The sequence below is a fragment of the Ranitomeya variabilis genome, chromosome 1 (genome assembly GCF_051348905.1).
Source record: "Ranitomeya variabilis isolate aRanVar5 chromosome 1, aRanVar5.hap1, whole genome shotgun sequence".
Classification (NCBI taxonomy): Eukaryota; Metazoa; Chordata; class Amphibia; order Anura; family Dendrobatidae; genus Ranitomeya; species Ranitomeya variabilis.
This window is the reverse complement of record NC_135232.1, coordinates 225,303,539-225,323,949: the sequence shown is the minus strand read 5'-3', so window position 1 is coordinate 225,323,949 and position 20,411 is coordinate 225,303,539. Positions and strand designations below refer to the sequence as shown.

At 40.6% G+C, this 20,411-nt stretch overlaps 1 protein-coding gene across 1 annotated transcript in view; it reads right to left on the bottom strand.

Moving 5' to 3' along the window:
- The window catches only part of KNTC1 (kinetochore associated 1), a 352,480-nt gene that overhangs the window by 124,712 nt on the left and 207,357 nt on the right, over positions 1-20,411 (bottom strand). The window contains exons 40-47 of the mRNA XM_077293161.1: positions 20,169-20,273; positions 19,267-19,395; positions 19,067-19,183; positions 18,044-18,153; positions 17,752-17,956; positions 10,400-10,489; positions 8,995-9,166; positions 8,842-8,900 (exon numbers count right to left, since the gene is read on the bottom strand). Coding sequence (XP_077149276.1) covers positions 8,842-8,900; positions 8,995-9,166; positions 10,400-10,489; positions 17,752-17,956; positions 18,044-18,153; positions 19,067-19,183; positions 19,267-19,395; positions 20,169-20,273 — 987 coding nt within the window. The remainder of the gene's footprint in view (positions 1-8,841; positions 8,901-8,994; positions 9,167-10,399; positions 10,490-17,751; positions 17,957-18,043; positions 18,154-19,066; positions 19,184-19,266; positions 19,396-20,168; positions 20,274-20,411) is intronic.

The following is a 20,411-nucleotide window of genomic DNA, read 5'->3' as shown; positions in this document are numbered from 1 at the left end:
CTTTTTAAATCATGACAACCCAAAACATCCAAATGACCCGGATCAAAAGTTCACATACCCCCTTTCTTATTACCGTGTTTTGCCCCCTCTAACATCAATAACAGCTTGAAGTTTTTTGTGGTAGTTGTGGATAGGGTTCTTTATTTTCTTAGACGGTAAAGCTGCCCACTTTTCTTGGCAAAAAGCCTCCAGTTCCTGTAAATTCCTGGGCTGTCTAGCATGAACTGCGTGCTTGAGATCTCCCCAGAGTGGCTCAATGATATTGAGGTCAGGAGACTTAGATGGCCTCTCCAGAACCTTCACTTTGTTCTGCTGTAGCCAATGACAGGTCGACGTGGCCTTGTGTTTTGAATCGCTGTCATGTTGGAACGTCCAAGTACGTCCCATGCCCAGCTTCTGGGCTGATGAGTGCAAATTTGTCACCAGTATTTGCTGATAACGTGCTGCATTCATCTTTCCTTCAACTTTGTGCAAGTTTCCTGTTTCTTTGTAGCTCACACATCCCCAAAACATCAACTATCCACCTATGTGCTTTACAGTAGGAATGGTGTTCCTTTCATCATAGGCCTTGTTGAGCTCTCTCCAAATGTAACGTTTATGTTTGTGGCCAAAAAGTTAAATTTTGGTCTCATCACTCCAAATTACCTTGTTCCAGAAGTTTTGAGGCTTGTCTCTGTGCTGTTTTGCGTATTGTAGGGGAGATACTTTGTGGTATTTGCGCACTAATGGCTTTCTTCTGGCGACTCGACAATGCAGCCCATTTTTCTTCAAGTGCCTCCTTATTGTGCATCTTGAAACAACTACACCACTAGTTTTCAGAGAGTCCGGTATTTCAGCTGATGTTATCTGTGGGTTTTTCTTTGCATCCCGAACAATTTTCCTGGCAGTTTGGACATTTTTGTTGGTTTACCTGACCGTGGTTTTGTTTTTACAGAGCCCCTGATTTTCCATTTGTTAATCACAGTTTGAATGATGCTGATTGGCATTACCAATTCCTTGGGTATCTTTTTGTATCCCTTTCCGGTTTCATACAGTTCAACTACATTTTCCTGTAGATCCGTTGACAATTCTTTTGCTTTCCCCATGACTCATTATCCAGAAATGTCAGCGGCTGGATGGAGGATGCAAGAGTCTTTCTGGATCCCAGAAACTCACTCCGCTTTTATGCACACACTGATTACAAGCAAACAGGTCACAGGTGAGGATGTTACCTTTAGTAGCCATTCAAACCCATTTGTGTCAAGTTCTGTGCATGTTATCAGGCTAAAATCTCCAGGGTATGTGAACTTTTGATCAGGGTAATTTGGATGTTTTGGGTTGTCATGATGATTTAAAAAGAGAAAACACAAGTTTGACAATAAATGGCTTCACCCAACCACTAACCATGAGTAGAGAAAAAAAAGTTTTGGTGTTATCATTCATAAACCCACACACACACTAAAAACACCGATTTGCTAAAATGTATTTGCATTGCCATATACTGAGAGCTACATTTTTCTTATTTTTCTTTTGATAGATCTGTGCAGGGGCCTGTTTAATGCAGGATGAGATGAAGTTTTTATTGGTGACATTTTGGGCTACATAATATTTTTATGTGTGTGTATATATATATATATATATATATAATATTATTTTTTACGAAATAGAGCAAAATCAGTTCAAATTTAACAATAAAAAAATTTATTGAATAAAGTACAAAAACAAATTAAGCATATAACATCAAAATTACCATAATACTGACAAAGTAGATAGTTTGGACACAAGTGTAAAGCACACTATCCCAACATTATTATTCGTGTGTGGGCAGACCAATGAAAAGCAGCAAAATACATAAAGTAAGAAAGCATGATTAATAGGGATAATATTATTTCATAAGGTTTTACCCATAGTTCCCTCTAAGGCCTGTTTCACACTTCAGTCTTTTTGTTTCCGTTACAATACGTCGTTTGGTGTTAGTGTTGGTGCTAGATCCGTTTTTTTCTCATAGACTTGTATTAGCGACGGATTGAGACGGATGGCCTTCCGTTTCATCCATCATATGACGGATCCGTCGTAAATTCTGTGTCCGTCGGGCGGAGACAACACAGCTAGAAACTTTTTTTGTGTCCATCGGAAAAAACGCGCAGCGGCGCATCCTGCATTGTCCGTCGCTGTGTTTCTAAAGACGGAATCCAGCGACGAATTCCGTTTTTTTTTAAACTGAGCATGCCTGGAAGGATTTCTGATACTTTTCCATTCAGGGAAATCTCAATCTCTCTCTCCAGAATTTTATTCCTAAAAATTCAGGCAGCACCTGCTTCAACAGATCCGTAAAAAAAAAACGGATCGAGTGCATCCATTTTTTACTATCAGCACAGGATCCGTCTTTTCAACACTTTCACGGATTGTGACTGATTGTAAAAAATGGAAGTGTGAAAGAGGCCTAAGAACAGTGGGACTGGCAGCACTTTCTTTAAGTGCTATACACCTTTCTATTTATGATTGATAACTTTTGTGTTGCAAAACCAGTTGTTTTTATAACACTACTATATACAAATTGAATAATATGCACTAAGTGGTTCTATATTTATGGAGACATGTATAAATGGGGCATTAACCTTATAAGCACTGGCACTTTATGTATCTTCCTTCTATTTACTGGTTTTCCCACCCATGAATAATAATGTTGGGATAGTGTGCTTTACTCTTGGGTCCAACTACCTACTTTATCAGTATTATGGTAATTTTGATGTTTTATGCTTAGTTTGTTTTTGTACATTTTTTCAATAAATTTTGTTATCGTTCATTTTGGACAATTTTGCTCCATCTCTTTTGTGTTTCAATATAAATGGGAGTGTCCTGTACTACTTTGGCTCTTTCTACTCCTAGGCATAGGGATTCGATTTTTGGGAGGCAGAATGAGCAATAAGCAGAAGTTCATATGTTGTTTTTATTTATTTTATTTTTTGGCCATTCACCGTGCGGTAAAAGTGATAAGAAATTACTTTCTTTGGGTCAATACAACACCAAAGTGATACAAAATTAATATAGCTTTTCTTATGTTTTGCTACTTTTATATACTAAAAACTTTTTTTTTTTTTTTTAAAACAAATTGTTTTTGCATTGCCATATTCTGAGAGGTGTAAATTTTAAAAAGTGGCCAGTTTTTGCTCTTATTTTGTTGCTGCTTCTCCAGAATATTATTATTATTATTATTTTTTTTTTTAAATCCACAGTACAATTCCAAAGATATGGGCCTTTCTTTTTATTTATTGTACCGTTTAATGGTCTATACTAAGGGGGTGTGGCTCTTAGGGTAATAATGCAGAGTAATTTATAACCCAGCCCCTAAATATTGTTGTGAGAAACGCCCCCTTTAAACGGATCATAAAAATTATCAATAAATTAAAAAGGCTTATATCTCTGGAATTGTATAATGAATTTAAACTAACTATGATGATAATAATAAAAACTGAATACTGGGGGAGCAGCAGGATCATAACAGCAAAAGCTAGCCCTTTTTCACCTGGTTAGATGTCCTCTTTAAGTGATACCAATTCCATACTCCACTATCTTTGGCAGTCCCATAAAAACAAATGTGTGGAGAAGCACATGCTTGACCTCTGCTATACTCAGATGTGCCCATGCAGTGTCCTTATTTTAACGATCTATCGGCAAACTAGCGGTCAGACACCCAGTGGTCAGGAAGTTAGCCCTATTCTACGGAATTAGACCAGCACAAACCCTTTAACCCCTTTGTGCCATCCGAAGTAATATCCCGTCCATGTGCCCTAGGTCCGTATGCCCATGGACAGGATAGTACGACATGTGCGATCAGCTGCGTTCACGGGGGGAGCGCGGCCGGGTGACACCCGACACTAAAGCGCACTTTAACCCCCGAAAAACTGAGATCAAACATGATCGCAGCGTTCCGCAACCGGCAGAGGGGCTGATTGAAGAACCAGCGGCATGCCGCGGGGCAGGGCCGGCGTCAGCACCCGGGCAAGTGCCGGGGCCCTGGCGAGACGGGGGAGCCCACTCACGCTGTCATAGATACAGCACAAGCATCTTCTCACTCGGTCAGTGCAGCCAGGCAGGCACATAGGGGTTAAGAAAGCAGCCAGCGTGACTGTTTGTGGGCGGAGAGCACGTTCTCCTGCTCTGCTCTTGGCCCCTGGCTGCACTGCTAAACTGCAGATTCTGGAGGAGCTCCTACCCGCGCCTGAGTAAGTGCAATGATATCCCTGTATTCTGGGTGAGCTGGGCAGCTGCAGGTTGCAGCTGAGATGCTGAAGTATACACGCTGCACAGTACCACTCCCCCTGTATATATATATACTGCACAGCACCTCTCCCCCTGTATATATATACTGCACAGTAACACTCCTCCTGTATATATACACTGCACTGCACAGCACCTCACCCCCTGTATATATACACTGCACAGCACCTCTCCCTCTGTATATATGCACTGCACAGCACCTCTCCCCCTGTATATATATACTGCACAGTACCACTCCCCCTGTATATATATACTGCACAGCACCTCTCCCCCTATATATATATATATATATACTGCACAGTACCACTTCTCCTGTCCTGTATATGTACACTGCACAGTACCACTCCTCCTGTATATATACACTGCACAGTACCACTCCTCCTGTATATATACACTGCACAGTACCACTCCTCCTGTATATATACACTGCACAGTACCACTCCTCCTGTATATATACACTGCACAGTACCACTCCTCCTGTATATATACACTGCACAGTACCACTCCTCCTGTATATATACACTGCACAGTACCACTCCCCCTGTATATATATTTACTGCACAGCACCTCTCCCCCTGTATATATATACTGCACAGCACCTCTCCCCCTGTATATATATACTGCACAGCACCTCTCCCCCTGTATATATACACTGCACCGCACCTCTCCCCCTGTATATATACACTGCACCGCACCTCTCCCCCTGTATATATACACTGCACCGCACCTCACCCCCTGTATATATACACTCCACAGCACCTCTCCCCCTGTATATATGCACTGCACAGCACCTCTCCCCCTGTATATATACACTGTACAGCACCTCTCCCCCTGTATATATATACTGCACAGTACCACTCCCCCTGTATATATATATATACTGCACAGCACCTCTCCCCCTGTATATATATACTGCACAGTACCACTTCTCCTGTCCTGTATATGTACACTGCACAGTACAACTCTTCCTGTATATATACACTGCACAGTACCACTCCTCCTGTATATATACACTGCACAGTACCACTCCTCCTGTATATATACACTGCAGAATTTACAATAGCTATCACTCATGTAAGAAGTGAAATCTGGCATTGTACTATACCTATATTTCTCTGTCGTATCTGTGCATCATAAATCATGGTATGTGTTAAAGGGGCCCACTGAGACTCTTTCGCCCGGGGCCCTCAAAAACCTGGAGCCGGCCCTGCCGGGGGGTCCCGATTGCTGCCATGGAGACCCGATGTCATCACTATATCTGGGTCTCCAGACCTGAGAGACTTCCTGTCACGCACAGTGATGACCAGGAAGTCTCTCAGGTCAGTGTAATAGAAGCTGCAGCGCTGACATCTTCTATAGCATGCTATAGAAGCGATCAGCCTGCACAAAATGAGTGTCCCATAGTGGGACAGTGTAAAACTTAGAATAAAATAAGATTTAATTAAAAAAAATTGTAAAAATATATATATATAAAAAAAAATTCAATATTTATTTGATGACTAAATAAATAATTGAATGAAAACAAAATCTAAACAATAAAAGTACACATATTTGGTATCGCCTAGCGATGAGCGAATATACTCGTTACTCGAGATTTCTCGAGCATGCTCGGGGGTCCTCCGAGTATTTTTTAGTGCTCAGAGATTTAGTTTTTCTTGCCGCAGCTGAATGATTTACATCCGTTAGCCAGCATAAGTACATGTGGGGGTTGCTTGGTTGCTAGGGAATCCCCACATGTAATCAAGCTGGCTAACAGATGAAAATCATTCAGCTGCGGCAAGAAAAACTAAATCTCCGAGCACTAAAAAATACTCGGGAGGTCACCCGAGCATGCTCCAGAAATCTCGAGTAACGAGTTTATTCGCTCATCACTAGTATCGCCGCGTCCGTAACAACCCGACCTGTAAAACTGTCCCGCTAGTAAACCCCTATAGTGAACCCCATAAAAAAAAGAAAAAAAAAACACCAAAGCAAAACAATGCCTTAACATCATACCGCCGAACAAAAAGTGGAATAACACGTGAACAAAAAGACGGATATAAATAAACATTGTACCACCGAAAACGTCATCTTGTCCACCGCAAAAACGAGCTGCCATAAAGCATCATCAGCAAAAAAGCTATAGCTTTCAGAATAAAGCAATGCAAAACCAATTATTTTTTCTATAAAATAGTTTTTATTATATAAAAGCGCCAAAACATAAAAAAATTATATAAATGAGGTATCGCTGTAATCGTACTGACACGAAGAATAAAACTGCCTTATCAATTTTACCACAAGCGGAACGGTGTAAACGCCTTCCCCCACCTCCCCCCCAAAAATAAATTCATGAATTGATGGTTTTTGCTCATTGTCTCCTAAAAATCGGTAAAAAAAGTGATCAAAAAATGTCATGTTCCCGAAAATGGTACCAATAAAAACATCAATTCGTCCTTTAGTTAGGGAAAAATAATAAAATTAAGGGTTTTGGCTAAAGTTAGGGTTGGGGTTAAAGTTAGGGTTGGGGTTAAAGTTAGGGTTGGGGTTAAAGTTAGGGTTGGGGCTAAAGTTGAGGGTAGGGTTTGGATTAGGGGTGTGTTGGGGTTAGGGTTGGAGTCAGAATTGGAAGGTCTCCACTGTTTAGGCACATCAGGGGCTCTCCAAATGCGACATGGCGTCTGATCTCAATTCCAACCAATTCTACGTTGAAAAAGACAAACGGTGCACCTTCCCTTCCGAGCTCTGCCATGCGCCCAAACAGTGATTTACCCCCACATATGGGGTATCCGCGTACTCAGGACAAATTGCACAACCACTTTTGGGGTCCAATTTCTCCTGTTACCCTTTGGAAAATAAAAAATTGGGGGCGAATAGATCATTTTTGTGGAAAAAAAATATGTTTTTTTATTTTCACGGCTCTACGTTATAAACTTCTGTGAAGCACTTAGGGGTTGAAAGTGCTCACCACACATCTAGATAAGTTCCTTAGGGGGTCTAGTTTCCAAAATGGTGTCACTTGTTGGGGTTTCCACTGTTTAGGCACATCAGGAGCTCTCCAAACGGGACATGGCGTCCGATCTCAATCCCAGTCAATTTTGCATTGAAAAGTCAAACGGCGCTCCTTCCCTTCCGAGCTCTGCCATGCGCCCAAACAGTGGTTTACCTGCATATATGGGGTATCAGCGTACTCAGAACAAATTGTACAACAACTTTTGAGGTCCAATTTCTCCTGTTACCCCTGGTAAAATAAAACAAATTGGATCTGAAATAATTTTTTTGTGAAAAAAAGTTAAATGTTCATTTTTTTTTATACACTCCAAAAATGCCTGTGAAGCACCTGAAGGGTTAATAAACTTCTTGAATGTGGTTTTGAGCACCTCGAGGGGTGCAGTTTTTAGGATGGTGTCACTTATGGGTATTTTCTATCATATAGACCCCTCAAAGTGACTTCAGAAGTGGTTCCTAAAAAAAAAAAAAATGGTGTTGTAAAACTGAGAAATCGCTGGTCAACTTTTAACTCTTATAACTTCCTAACAAATTTAAAAAAAAAACTTTGGTTCCAAAATTGTGCTGAAGTAGACATGTGGGAAATGTTACTTATTAAGTATTTTGTGGGACATATCTCTGTGATTTAAGGGTATGCAAATTCAAAGTTGGAAAATTGCGAAATTTTCAATATTTTCGGCAAATTTCAGTTTTTTTCACAAACAAATGCAAGTCATATCAAAGAAATGTTACCACTACCATGAAGTACAATATGTCACGAGAAAACTATGTCAGAATCACGGGATCCATGGAAGCGTTCCAGAGTTATTACCTCATAAATGGACAGTGGTCAGAATTGTAAAAATTGGCCCGGTCATTAACGTGCAAACCACCCTCGGGGTAAAGGGGTTATTATTATTATAGTGCCATTTATTCCATGGCGCTTTACATGTGAGGAGGGGTATACATAATAAAAACAAGTACAATAATCTTGAACAATTCAAGTCACAGCTGGTACAGGAGGAGAGAGGACCCTGCCCGCGAGGGCTCACAATCTACAAGGGATGGGTGAGGATACAGTAGGTGAGGATAGAGCTGGTCGTGCAGTGGTTTGGTTGATCGGTGGTTACTGCAGGTTGTAGGCTTGCCGGAAGAGATAGGTCTTCAGGTTCTTTTTGAAGGTTTCGATGGTAGGTGAGAGTCTGATATGTTGCGGTAGAGAGTTCCAGAGTAGGGGTGATGCGCGAGAGAAATCTTGTATGCGATTGTGGGAAGAGAAGATAAGAGGGGAGTAGAGAAGGAGATCTTGTGAGGATCGGAGGTTGCGTGCAGGAAAGTATCGGGAGACGAGGTCACAGATGTATGGAGGAGACAGGTTGTGGATGGCTTTGTATGTCATTGTTAGGCTTTTGTACTGGAGTCTCTGGGTAATGGGGAGCCAGTGAAGGGATTGACAGAGGGGAGAGGCCGGGGAATAGCGGGGGGACAGGTGGATTAGTCGGGCAGCTGAGATTAGAATAGATTGGAGGGGTGCGAAAGTGTTAGAGGGGAGGCACACCATAAAAAACCATATTGCAAAAAAAATAATAGGTACTAGTAAAACTTCACCAACCTCACCTTCATAAGCTTGGAAATTAGCAATAATGTTGGAAATGACTCCTCACTTAGCTCAGCAGCTGGAAAAAGGTATACAAAAAATATCAATGAGGAGTTACATGATACAAAATTAAGCCAATGAAGTGAGTTTTGGATAGAAAATACAACACTTACATATGATGCCCCAAAAACTTGTCGATGTTGTAAAGAAAAGTAAATGAAAAGGCAGCCTTCTATGTGCAGCACTGGACATTGAAATACCGTGGGCCAAAATATACTGATGTTCTAAATCAGCTGGAGAAGCAATTCTATTGTAGGATTTAAGAAGATTAACCAAACTTAACGCCTGTAAGCATAGTAAGAAAACAAAAATGTAAATCACAATGAATAAAAATACACAAATCAAAAAAACACTCAGAAGAGTTTAAACCGAGTAGCAGTTGAGATATATGAATGTGTTAGGAGACCCTGCACTGAGAATTCCATCTATTTCAGTTTTTTATAGTCCCACTATGTAGATCAATAGAGGAGGGGTATGCAGAATCTCATTGAGTATTTTAGTGAAAAGCACAGTAAAGTGTACAGGGTCTTGCTCAGCCTAGTCAGATATTGTTGAACACAAATCACCATCCCAAATATGTTCCTATTATAATAAAATAATTTTAAAAAAATACGGTGCAAACAGACATTTTTGATAATTTTTTTTATCTTTTCAGTGAACACATGCAGATTTACCTGCGTTCAATAGAAGGCAGCACTTTGGACGCAGCGAACATACGCTGCATCCAAAGTGCAGCTAGCTCCGGATCGTGGGCACACGGCCTTAGTGTAATCATTTTACTCAAGGGAAACATAGGTGTTCGAGTAGTGGACAACCCCTTTAACAGGAAACTATATAATTTAAACTGTCACTTTTATTTATTTTCCCTTAACTGATCCTGACTAAAGCCTTTATGGGAATTTCTTCTAAATGTAACAGCAGCCTCTAGTGTGGCACTCCGGTTTTTAGCTTTGGTGCCATAAACTGACAAAAAGCTACTTCATTAAGAAAAAACATTTCTGAATCCCAGAAATCGATACTGTAACTTTGGAAAATGAAGATTGTGACTCAAGGCTGTCATATTAATTTCTAGACTATCCTAAACTATTGACAGGAATAAAGATCTTAAAAAGCAATGAAAGGGAAGTTATTTATTTATTTTTTTTAAGAAATAATTTATTAAAAAGTCACCCACTCGTCAAGCTTTACTGTAGAAGTTGTCGTATATATATATATATATATATATATATATATATATATATATATATATATATATATATGTATATATATATATACATATATATAGTTCCATAATTTCTTCTGTAAAGTTAGCTAGCTAAGGGAGAATAGTGTGATAGAGGGAATTCAGTAAATAATACTGTTATTAGTGATTGGCTGTGTGGCCTTTGCACAAGTAGTACTGAAATTATTAAACACAGTTAATATAAAATGCAGCCATTCACAAAAGTATTATGTAGCATTTTTTCATACCGCTTCACAGTATAAGCAAACCTGTACAAGTTAAACATTTATGATTACCTGGGTCAGTGGGATATTGGTGTTTTTCTCATCCGCAGCAAGTATCACTTGCAAAGTTCCTTCAATAGTTTCAAAGTCATAAGGATCCAACTAAAACAAAAATATTTTATGTTTTTTTGTTTCTTTTTATAAATATGGAAAAAGTGAAAAATCGTTTCTCCTGATTACAATATTATTTGTAGTGAGATTAATATTTTGGTTTCTGAATTTTCAAAAATATAAATAATATTATATCAGTCTTTAAAGTGTTTGTCATAGGACAAAATTTCAAAAAAAACATAGCAGAAACACATACAGATTTAGCAATACACTAGCAGGATGCAGCAGACCCCCATGATAAAGGCGGGGGCAGCACTGGTGCAAATACTAATGCAAACAGCCACTCAGAAAGCTACCAATTTATGTGATGCACAGTCACTGGCTTACAGCTTATTGATGTCGCCCATACTAATAGAACAGACGGGCTGCGAGCTTACAAATTTTGGCCAAAATATGAATCATGCAGAATTATTAGGCAAGTTGTATTCTTGAAGAATCATTTTATTATTGATCCACTACAGTGCTGTCATTTAGTCCAAAACAGGGGTGGGCAATTAATTTTCCTGAGGGGCCACATGAGAGACCGTGACTGTTGTGGAGGGCCGAACCAATAGGCTGAAATAAATACTGCTCAATATTAAAGGGAACCTGTCACCCCGTTTTTTCCGCATGAGATAAAAATACCGCTAAATAGGGCCTGAGCTGTGCGTTACAATAGTGTATTTTGTGTACCCTGATTCCCCACCTATGCTGCCGAAATACGTTGCCAAAGTCGCCGTTTTCGCCTGTCAATCAGGCTGGTCTGGTCAAATGGGCGTGGTGACATCGCTGTTTCTTCCCCCAGATCTTGCTTATTTTTCCGTTGGTGGCGTAGTGGTTTGCGCATGCCCAACTGCCGAATCCACGGCACAGGTGAGGAAAAAGAGCGCGATCTGCGCTATTCCCCTGGTGATCGGTGGGGGCGGCCATCTTCCTGAAGCCGCGCGTGCACAGATGGAGCGCTCTGCTGCCTGGGGCTTCAGGAAAATGGCCGCGGGATGCCGCACGTGCGCAGATGGAGATCGCGGCGGCCATTTTCCTGAAGCCGAGATGCGAACAGTCATAAGCCTTCTATCTTTGGAATCTGTCAGTTTCTCAATCTATAAACATAAGGGTGAATGACCTCGGGGAGATCAAAACATCCAACACTGCGGAGACACCATCACGTGTTTCTCAACGCAGTGATCCAGAACACTGCCCCCATCCCTAAAGGGAAATATGCAAATGCATATAGAAAAGCCGCGGAGACACCATCACGTGTTTCTCAACGCAAGCAATGAATAGCCAGGTCTTTCACCGGGAAGGAACAACCACGGGAAGGGCAGCATCCAATAAAGGAAAACCACCTATGCCAAAACATGGTATCCACAGACAGCTGTTTCGGGGTATTTGCCCCTCATCAGTGTGGAGTAGGAAACTGACTATTAAGAGCAGTGCCTGGTGAAAAGACTATAAACATAAGGGTGAATGACCTCGGGGAGATCAAAACATCCAACACCGCGGAGACACCATCACGTGTTTCTCAACGCAGTGATCCAGAACACCGCTGTCTGTGGATGGATACCATGTTTTGGCATAGGTGGTTTTCCTTTATTGGATGCTGCCCTTCCCGTGGTTGCTCCTTCCCGGTGAAAGACCTGGCCATTCATTACTTGCGTTGAGAAACACGTGATGGTGCCTCCGCGGCTTTTCTACATGCAGTTTCTCAATCTATTGATGATAAACTTTTTGAGAAGCACCAACCAGAGCCTCCCAGGTGCTGTTCAGAGAGGTGTATGGTTTTCCTTTATTGTACACATCATCCAATTAAGAGGGGTTCAAGTCAGGTGAGGTAGGGAGCCATGATCTTTAAAGGGAACCTCTAATGTGCCAAAACACTATTAAACTGCAATTACAGGGATAACCTGCAGGTTAATAGCATTCTAAAACTGTGAGCTCTGTACACGGCACGTGGAGAGGTAGGACGCTGGCGATAGAGACCATCCAAAATAAGGTCACCTTGTTGAAGTTGCATGATTTTAAGCATTTTGATCTAGAAATGTTAAGAAAGTACCTCACTTTTTTCCTTTTTACATATATAGCAATAGTGGCATTCATGTAATCACTAATCGCAGTGTGCTGGGGAGTAATATATGTAAGTGTGTGTGTGTGTGTGTGTGTGTGTGTGTGTGTGTGTGTGTGTGTGTGTATGTATATATATATATATATATATATATATATATATATATATATATATATATATATATATATATATATTGTAGCATGGCTAAAGGGTGTCTAATCGACGGGAGGTATGTATCACAGAGAAGGCTTGTCGCTGTGATGTAACCCGGAGTGTTTCCTGTTTGCACATAAAGCAATAAGGAGTTGCTTAGTATATTTGGGTCCGGGTTACGGGTAGCTATGAGTGATGGGAGGGTCTGGCTACCCATATACCTCACCCCTGGGTAAGGGGCATAACCATGCCTGTCTGTTTGTTGCAGGACCTGTGGTGAGGTCACAACCACATGTCTGATCATGTGATGGGTTCTGGGTGTGGTTAGACCTATTAAAGAAAGCCTAATGCTAGCCTCCAGAGTGAGTGTGGGAATCTGTCATGGTGGACAGAGATCCCTGTGTACAGGCGGGACACTACAGACAGGAGTCTGTGTGTGTGGAGGAGAAAGCCTCCACAGGACTGAGCCTGGACATTTGTATTTTCCTTTCCTGAGCTAAAGCCTATTTCTTTTCTGTTTTGCTGTATGGTTTATGGTGCAAATAAACCTGTGAACTTTTAAAGAGAATGTGCCTCCTGTTTCCCTGTTTCCTCCAACGCACCTGAGCGAGTGAATCCCTACAATATATATATATATATATATATATATATATATATATATATATATATATATATATATGCAACCAAAAGAAATAAAGGATCAGGCGGCACTGCCCTAATGTATTCTGACCTCTCAGTGGAGATCAAGACGCATATCCTACTACGCCGTGCTTTAGAAGACTTCAGAAGACTTCAGGTGCTCCTTCACAGAAAACAGTCACTTAGTCCAAAATATCTTTGCAAGAACGGATAATGAGGGCACTCACCTGTCTTCATTAAAATTATTCCTTTATTCACGATAACACATCCAGAGAACTGATATGGCCGGGGGAGAGAGACAGGGCCTCAGCCCGTGTGAGCAGAGGAGAACGACGACGGCCGTTTCGCGCTGTCCTGCGCTTCTACGGGTCTGGGCTTCTGGACCCGTAGAAGCGCAGGACAGCGCGAAACGGCCGTCGTCGTTCTCCTCTGCTCACACGGGCTGAGGCCCTCTCTCTCTCCCCCGGCCATATCAGTTCTCTGGATGTGTTATCGTGAATAAAGGAATAATTTTAATGAAGACGGGTGAGTGCCCTCATTATCCGTTCTTGCAAAGATATATCTAATATATAAAGCTGAATGTGTGTGTGTGTGTATGTATGTATGTATGTATGTATGTCCGGGATTGGCATCTGAACCGTAGCAGCTACAGCCACAAAATTTTGCACAGTCACACGTCTGGACCCCGAGAGCGTCATAGGCTATGTTGTGAGGTGAAATTTTAACCCCGCGCTTTCCAATTCACCAAACAATTTTGCCCCTATCTACATAATGGGGAAAAAGTGAAAGGAAAAGTGTTGGAGGCGTCGCAGCTACAGGCACAAAATTTTGCACAGTCACACGTCTGGACCCTGAGAGCGTCAAAGCTATATTGTGAGGTGAAATTTTAACCCCGCGCTTTCCAAGTCACCAAACAATTTTGCCCCTATCTACATAATGGGGAAAAAATGAAAGGAAAAGTGTTGGAGGCAAATTAACAGCTGCCAGATGTGAACAAGGGGGACTTAAAGAATGACAGCGATGGCACCAAAGAGTATATACTGTACAGTTGCTAAGGTGGGGCCCCAACATGGGATAATCACACCACCACGGGGATATGAACACACACACAAAATGCGCCACACACTACCACGTGCTCGAACACATATACCACCCTCAGTGCACATTTCACCACACATACACCAACCTCGCCACATAAAAGTAGAAACACAAAAGTCGCCGCTCAAAACTCGCCACGCGCAAAACTCTCCACATGCAAAACTCGCCACACGTGCAAAACTCGCCACACGCAAAACTTGCACACGCAGAAAAATTGCCACACGCAGAAAAATTGCCACATGCACAAAAGTTGCAACACATGCAAAAGTTGCCTCACACAAAACTTGCACATACTCAAAAGGCACCACACATAAAACTCGCCACGCGCAAAACTCGCCATGCGCAAAACTTGCTGCACACAACTTGCTACACTAACCTGTCACATGCAACTCGACACACAAAAAGTTGCTACACGCATGTCGCCACACAAAACTCATCTCACAAAAGTCCCTACATGCATGTCGCCACACGCAACTCAACACACACAACTTGACACACGAAACTCGCCCTAAAACACACACAAGTCTGGTATCCTTCAAAAATAAAAATCTGATTAATAAGCAGACAAACTACAAGAGCAACAAATGTACCATATAGGAATCCGGCAGCTGTCAGTCACATGACCAGTCTATTATGTGTATGTGTGAGCTAATATATACTGCCAGGGGGTGGGCTTACTGTTGGCTGGGGATTTATCAGGCTGCCATTTTAGCTTACAAATACTGAGGTAAAAATACTGACCAAATAACGTGTGAACGAGGGCTAATACAGGAGGAGATGGCATACAGCTATATACTATATACAGGAGATGACACACAGGTATATACTATTTACAGGGGAGATGACACACAGGTATATACTATATACAGGAGGAGATGACACACAGATATATACTATATACAGGAGAGATGACACACAGGTATATACTATATAGAGGAGGAGATGACATACAGGTACATACTACATACAGGAGGAGATGACATACAGGTATATACTATATACAGGAGGAGATGACACACAGGTATATACTATATACAGGAGCAGATTACCTACAGGTATATAGTATATACAGGAGGAGATGACACAGGTATATGCTATGTATAGGAGGAGATGACATACAGGTATATACTATATACAGGAGATGACACACAGATATATACTATATATAGGTGAGATGACACACAGGTATATACTATATACAGGAGATTACATACAGGTATATCTAATATATAAAGCTGAATGTGTGTATGTATGTATGTGTGTATGTCCGGGATTGGCATCTGTACCGTCGCAGCTACAGCCACAAAATTTTGCACAGTCACACGTCTGGACCCCGAGAGCGTCATAGGCTATGTTGTGAGGTGAAATTTTAACCCCGCGCGTTCCAATTCACCAAACAATTTTGCTCCTATCTACATAATGGGGAAAAAGTGAAGGGAAAAGTGTTGGAGGAAAATTGACAGCTGCCAGATGTGAACAATGAGGACTTAAAGAATGAGAGCGATGGCGACAAAGAGTATATACCGTACAGTTGCTAAGGTGGGGCCCCGACATGGGATACTCACCACACACGGGGATATGAACACAAACACAAAATGCGCCACACACTACCACGTGCTTGAACACATATACCACCCTCAGCACACATTTCACCACACACACACACCAACCTCGCCACATAAAAGTCGAAACACAAAAGTCACCACTCAAAACTCGCTACATGCAAAACTCGCCATATGCAAAACTAGGCTCACGCAAAACTCGCCACACGTGCAAAACTCACCTCATGGAAAACTCACCTCATGCAAAACTTGCACACACAGAAAAATTGCCACATGTACAAAAGTTGCACCACATGCAAAAGTTGCCTCACACAAAACTTGCACATACTCAAAATGCACCACACATAAAACTCGCCACGCGCAAAACTCGCCATGCACAAATCTTGCTGCACACAACTTGCTACACTAACCTGTCACATGCAACTCAACACACAAAATGTTGCTACACGCATGTCGCCACACAAAACTCATCTCACAAAAGTCGCTACATGCATGTCGCCACACGCAACTCAACACACACAACTTGACACATAAAACTCGCCCTAAAACACACACAAGTCTGGTATTGTCCTTCAAAAATAAAAATCTGATTAATAAGCAAACTACAAGAGCAACAAATGTACCATATAGGAAATACGGCAGCTGTCAGTCACATGACCTGTCTATTATGTGTATGTGTGAGCTAATATATACTGCCAGGGGGGAGGGCTTCCTGTTGGCTGGGGATTTATCAGGCTGCCAATAGCAACCAATCACAGCTCAGCTTCTATTTTGCTACAGTTAATTAACCTGAGCTCTGATTGGTTAATATAGGCAACAAAGACATTCTCAGTATAACAAAGCTAATATATGTTGTGAAATGCTTCTATTTGCTTAGTTTTTGCCTTTTAATAATTACATTTCTATCTATTTGTTTTGTGGTTTTTGTGTGCAGAATAAATTTTTGTTAACACATTCTATTTTGCTAACAGCAGTCATTAACCCGGGCGAAGCCGGGTAGTACAGCTAGTATATATATATATATATATATATATATATATATATATATATATATATATATATATATATTTTGAAATATAAAATGTAACTCTTTACCATTGTTCAGGTTCCCTGCCAGTCCTCAATTTACTAGCCACCATAATAATATTCTCTCCAGGTATGACACTTCATGCTTTATCACACTGCCTAATCAAAGCAGCAAAATCAAAAGAAAGCAGGGGCGGACAAATCATTGGTGCAACCAAACAAGGGCTTAAGAGGGGGCACATCTCCACATCCAAAGCAGGTGAAGTTGTGCATTTTGATGAGCTATTGAACTGCAAAAGGCCCATATGTTATTTTTATATAGGGGCCCTCTTCTGTGTCCGCCACTGCAATGAAGAACATGGTCACTATACTTATTGGCTGCTGCAGTTACACTTTACCTTGGTCAGCAAACCAAGGAGTGGTGAGACACACAAGCAGCAGAGCAGTCGCATAGATTTAGGGGTGGCTGGCGCCCCAACCTGATAGGGCATTGCAGAGCTCACGCTAGGGATTGGTGCAGGTCCCAGCAAATAATCACATATACTGTAGATGTAAAATAACTTGCTTTAATATGGGATGAACATAACCGATTAGGTTTCCATGATGATTAGGCGTGGCAAAAGTTTTTACTGTTAAACATACATTTAACTCGGATCTTATTTAACAAAAAATGTGAAGCTTTGCTATATTAATGTCAGCACAGCATGATTGCAATGGGTGCTTATTTCTTTTACCTTATGTAAAATTCCACTCAGACTGACAACAAGGTCTTGGGTGCTATTTAGTAGAGGGATGATCTGTTTTGCTTTTGCCACCAGCTTAGAATGTTCATCGACGTCCACAACACAATCATCATGGCTATTCTTCCAACTTGAGCCAGAAAGAAGAAGAGTTTCGATATAAAGCTGAAGGGCAGCATCAGAGTCCAACATAAAAGTGCTGCCAAACATAAACCAAGAAGAAAATTTGTACAGTTTACATAAAATTAATACAAGTCCATGTATAATGAACAAGTACGGATCTTACCTGCAGTACTTCAAGATGAGAGCTGTATCCACACGGGAGTTTTGAACTAAGGTGGAAATGAGCTCTTTCTTCTCTCCAGAATTTTGTCTAAAGGCAGACTGGAAAGAAATCTGCAAAATAAATTTGCAAAGACTTGTGTCATGTAAAGCATTTTGCATTTAGTCTCCGCCAATTCATTTTATATTACATGTTCCAAATTAAAAGTGTAAAGAAACATGAATAAACCATAACCAATTTACTTAATATGAATATGATCAGTACAGGGGATTATGGAATATTATAGGATTTTATTATATAAAATAATTTTCATAAATGAAGGTTACTAAGTTTCAACAATTCCTACATTTACAGCACATAAGGCTGGTATAAAATATTAGCTTATTATCAATATTAAAGAAAAAGTGCCTTAAGTGTAAAGGAAAGGTCTTCTAACACTTTACCAGGATCTTAGTACTTAAAGGGTTGTCTTCATGACAGACAATTATGGCATATCCAAGGGATATGTTCTCAAATGCCAGTCCCACTTCCGGGACCAGCAACTTTCCCCAAAACCGGCACCCCCTCTTCTAACTAGTGCCCTGACCCCAATGACAAGAGAGGAGGCCGCACATTTGTTTGGATGTATTCAGAACTCTTATAGCAGTGAAGTAGTCCCGACACTAAAGTCAGTGAACCGCTGTGGATAGGTGTTACTGGTATCTATTAGACACCAAAAGAAATATCTGTCATAAGACAAGCAATTTATATATTTACAGTTCTACAATAAGCACTTTCTCTGGTTTACCCATGAAAATACTTCTGTTTTCTGTGATCATGCAGTTTTTATGTACTGGGTCCAAACCAATATCAATATCGACGTGACAAAATGTAATAATTAAAAAATAAATACTTCACAATGGAAGTAGTCTTTATAATTTACATTCATAACTGGAGGGCACTGATAATACAATATATTTAATCTTAGGCTACAGAAAAACAAAGAATGTCACCTGCCCAATATATGTTCCTATATACGTCACTTACTCCAATATTGCTGAGCTGGATGCCCCATTCTGCATCAGTAATAAGCTCCCGAAATTTGATCCGTTCTTCATCTTCGTGATACACAAGGGCAAGCTGAGCTCCAACCACAGCTATAGCCTATAAAAAAGATATTTGTGGTTTGTTTTTTTAAAGCAAAATGTTCAACTTTCAAACATTTCATCATGTCAAGCTCAACATACCAACACCTTGCTGTAATTTTGCCATGTGTTGTTTATGACAGTCCAAAGCTTTTCGAATACTTCTTTCTTGGGGAGTAGAGAGCAGTATGCCAGCGCAAGGTTACAATCCACCACTCGACAATTGAAAACCTGTCTCAATCAAATATACACATACATATCAATAACATATACCAACAAGAAAACAGCCTTATTTAGGCTGGTTTCACAATTTTTGTTTTTTAGCAAGAGAAAAACAGTCATTTTTTTTTCTTCAGGGTGCCCTGTCAGGTTGACTGAACAGAGGAGTGTGCATTCACTATGCCTGATCAGACGCTGTGGTGACGTGACTTCTGTCTCGAGTGGATGTTCTTCCCGCAGCCCACCTACTGCGCGGCCTCTCAAATCTAGGACGGACCACACAATGATATATGGCAGTTGCCATCTTTGAAATCCTGACATAGTACACTAGATAGTGAATACTTTTTACTAAATAAATGTATTTAGAAAAAGGATTAATATTTAAATGTGTATTTATAAATATTACATTTATCAGAGAACCCCTTCAATTGATAACTTTTTAATAGGATATGTCCATACATAGCAATTAAGAGGACAGCGTCAACTGCAGACACACATCTCCAAGTGGCAACATCCAGTTGCCAATTTGTTCCTAAATTTCTAATCACAATGTAACCAAGGAAGAACAATGCAGAGAAGTTAGAGAAGATGTTCCAGAAATGTGAGAGCATAAAGAATACAACTGAATATATTTTACCAGACCGAAGAGCTGATAGGTCTTCTATAAATATATGATGCGTTCACATTCATTTTTTGCATTGAATGTTTTAGGTTATTGCATGGTAGTGTGGATAATCTGTAATTTTTAGTGCAGAGACATGTCAGCAACAACTTTTTTTCCTCACCTTATGTAATAAGGCCATTGCAGTGTTTTTTACGAGTCCAACCGTGTTTTCGCCCATAATTGCTATAAATGTTTTTGTTTCTGCCATCACTTTTTCATCATGCAACTAGGGGAAAAAGTAACAAAAATGGTTTTATTAGAAGGATTAAATATGTAGAAATACTGGTCACAACCAGGGTTGTGGAGTCTGAGTCAGTATAAAATGGACTGACTCCTAAAATATATAATAAATGTACAATAGTTC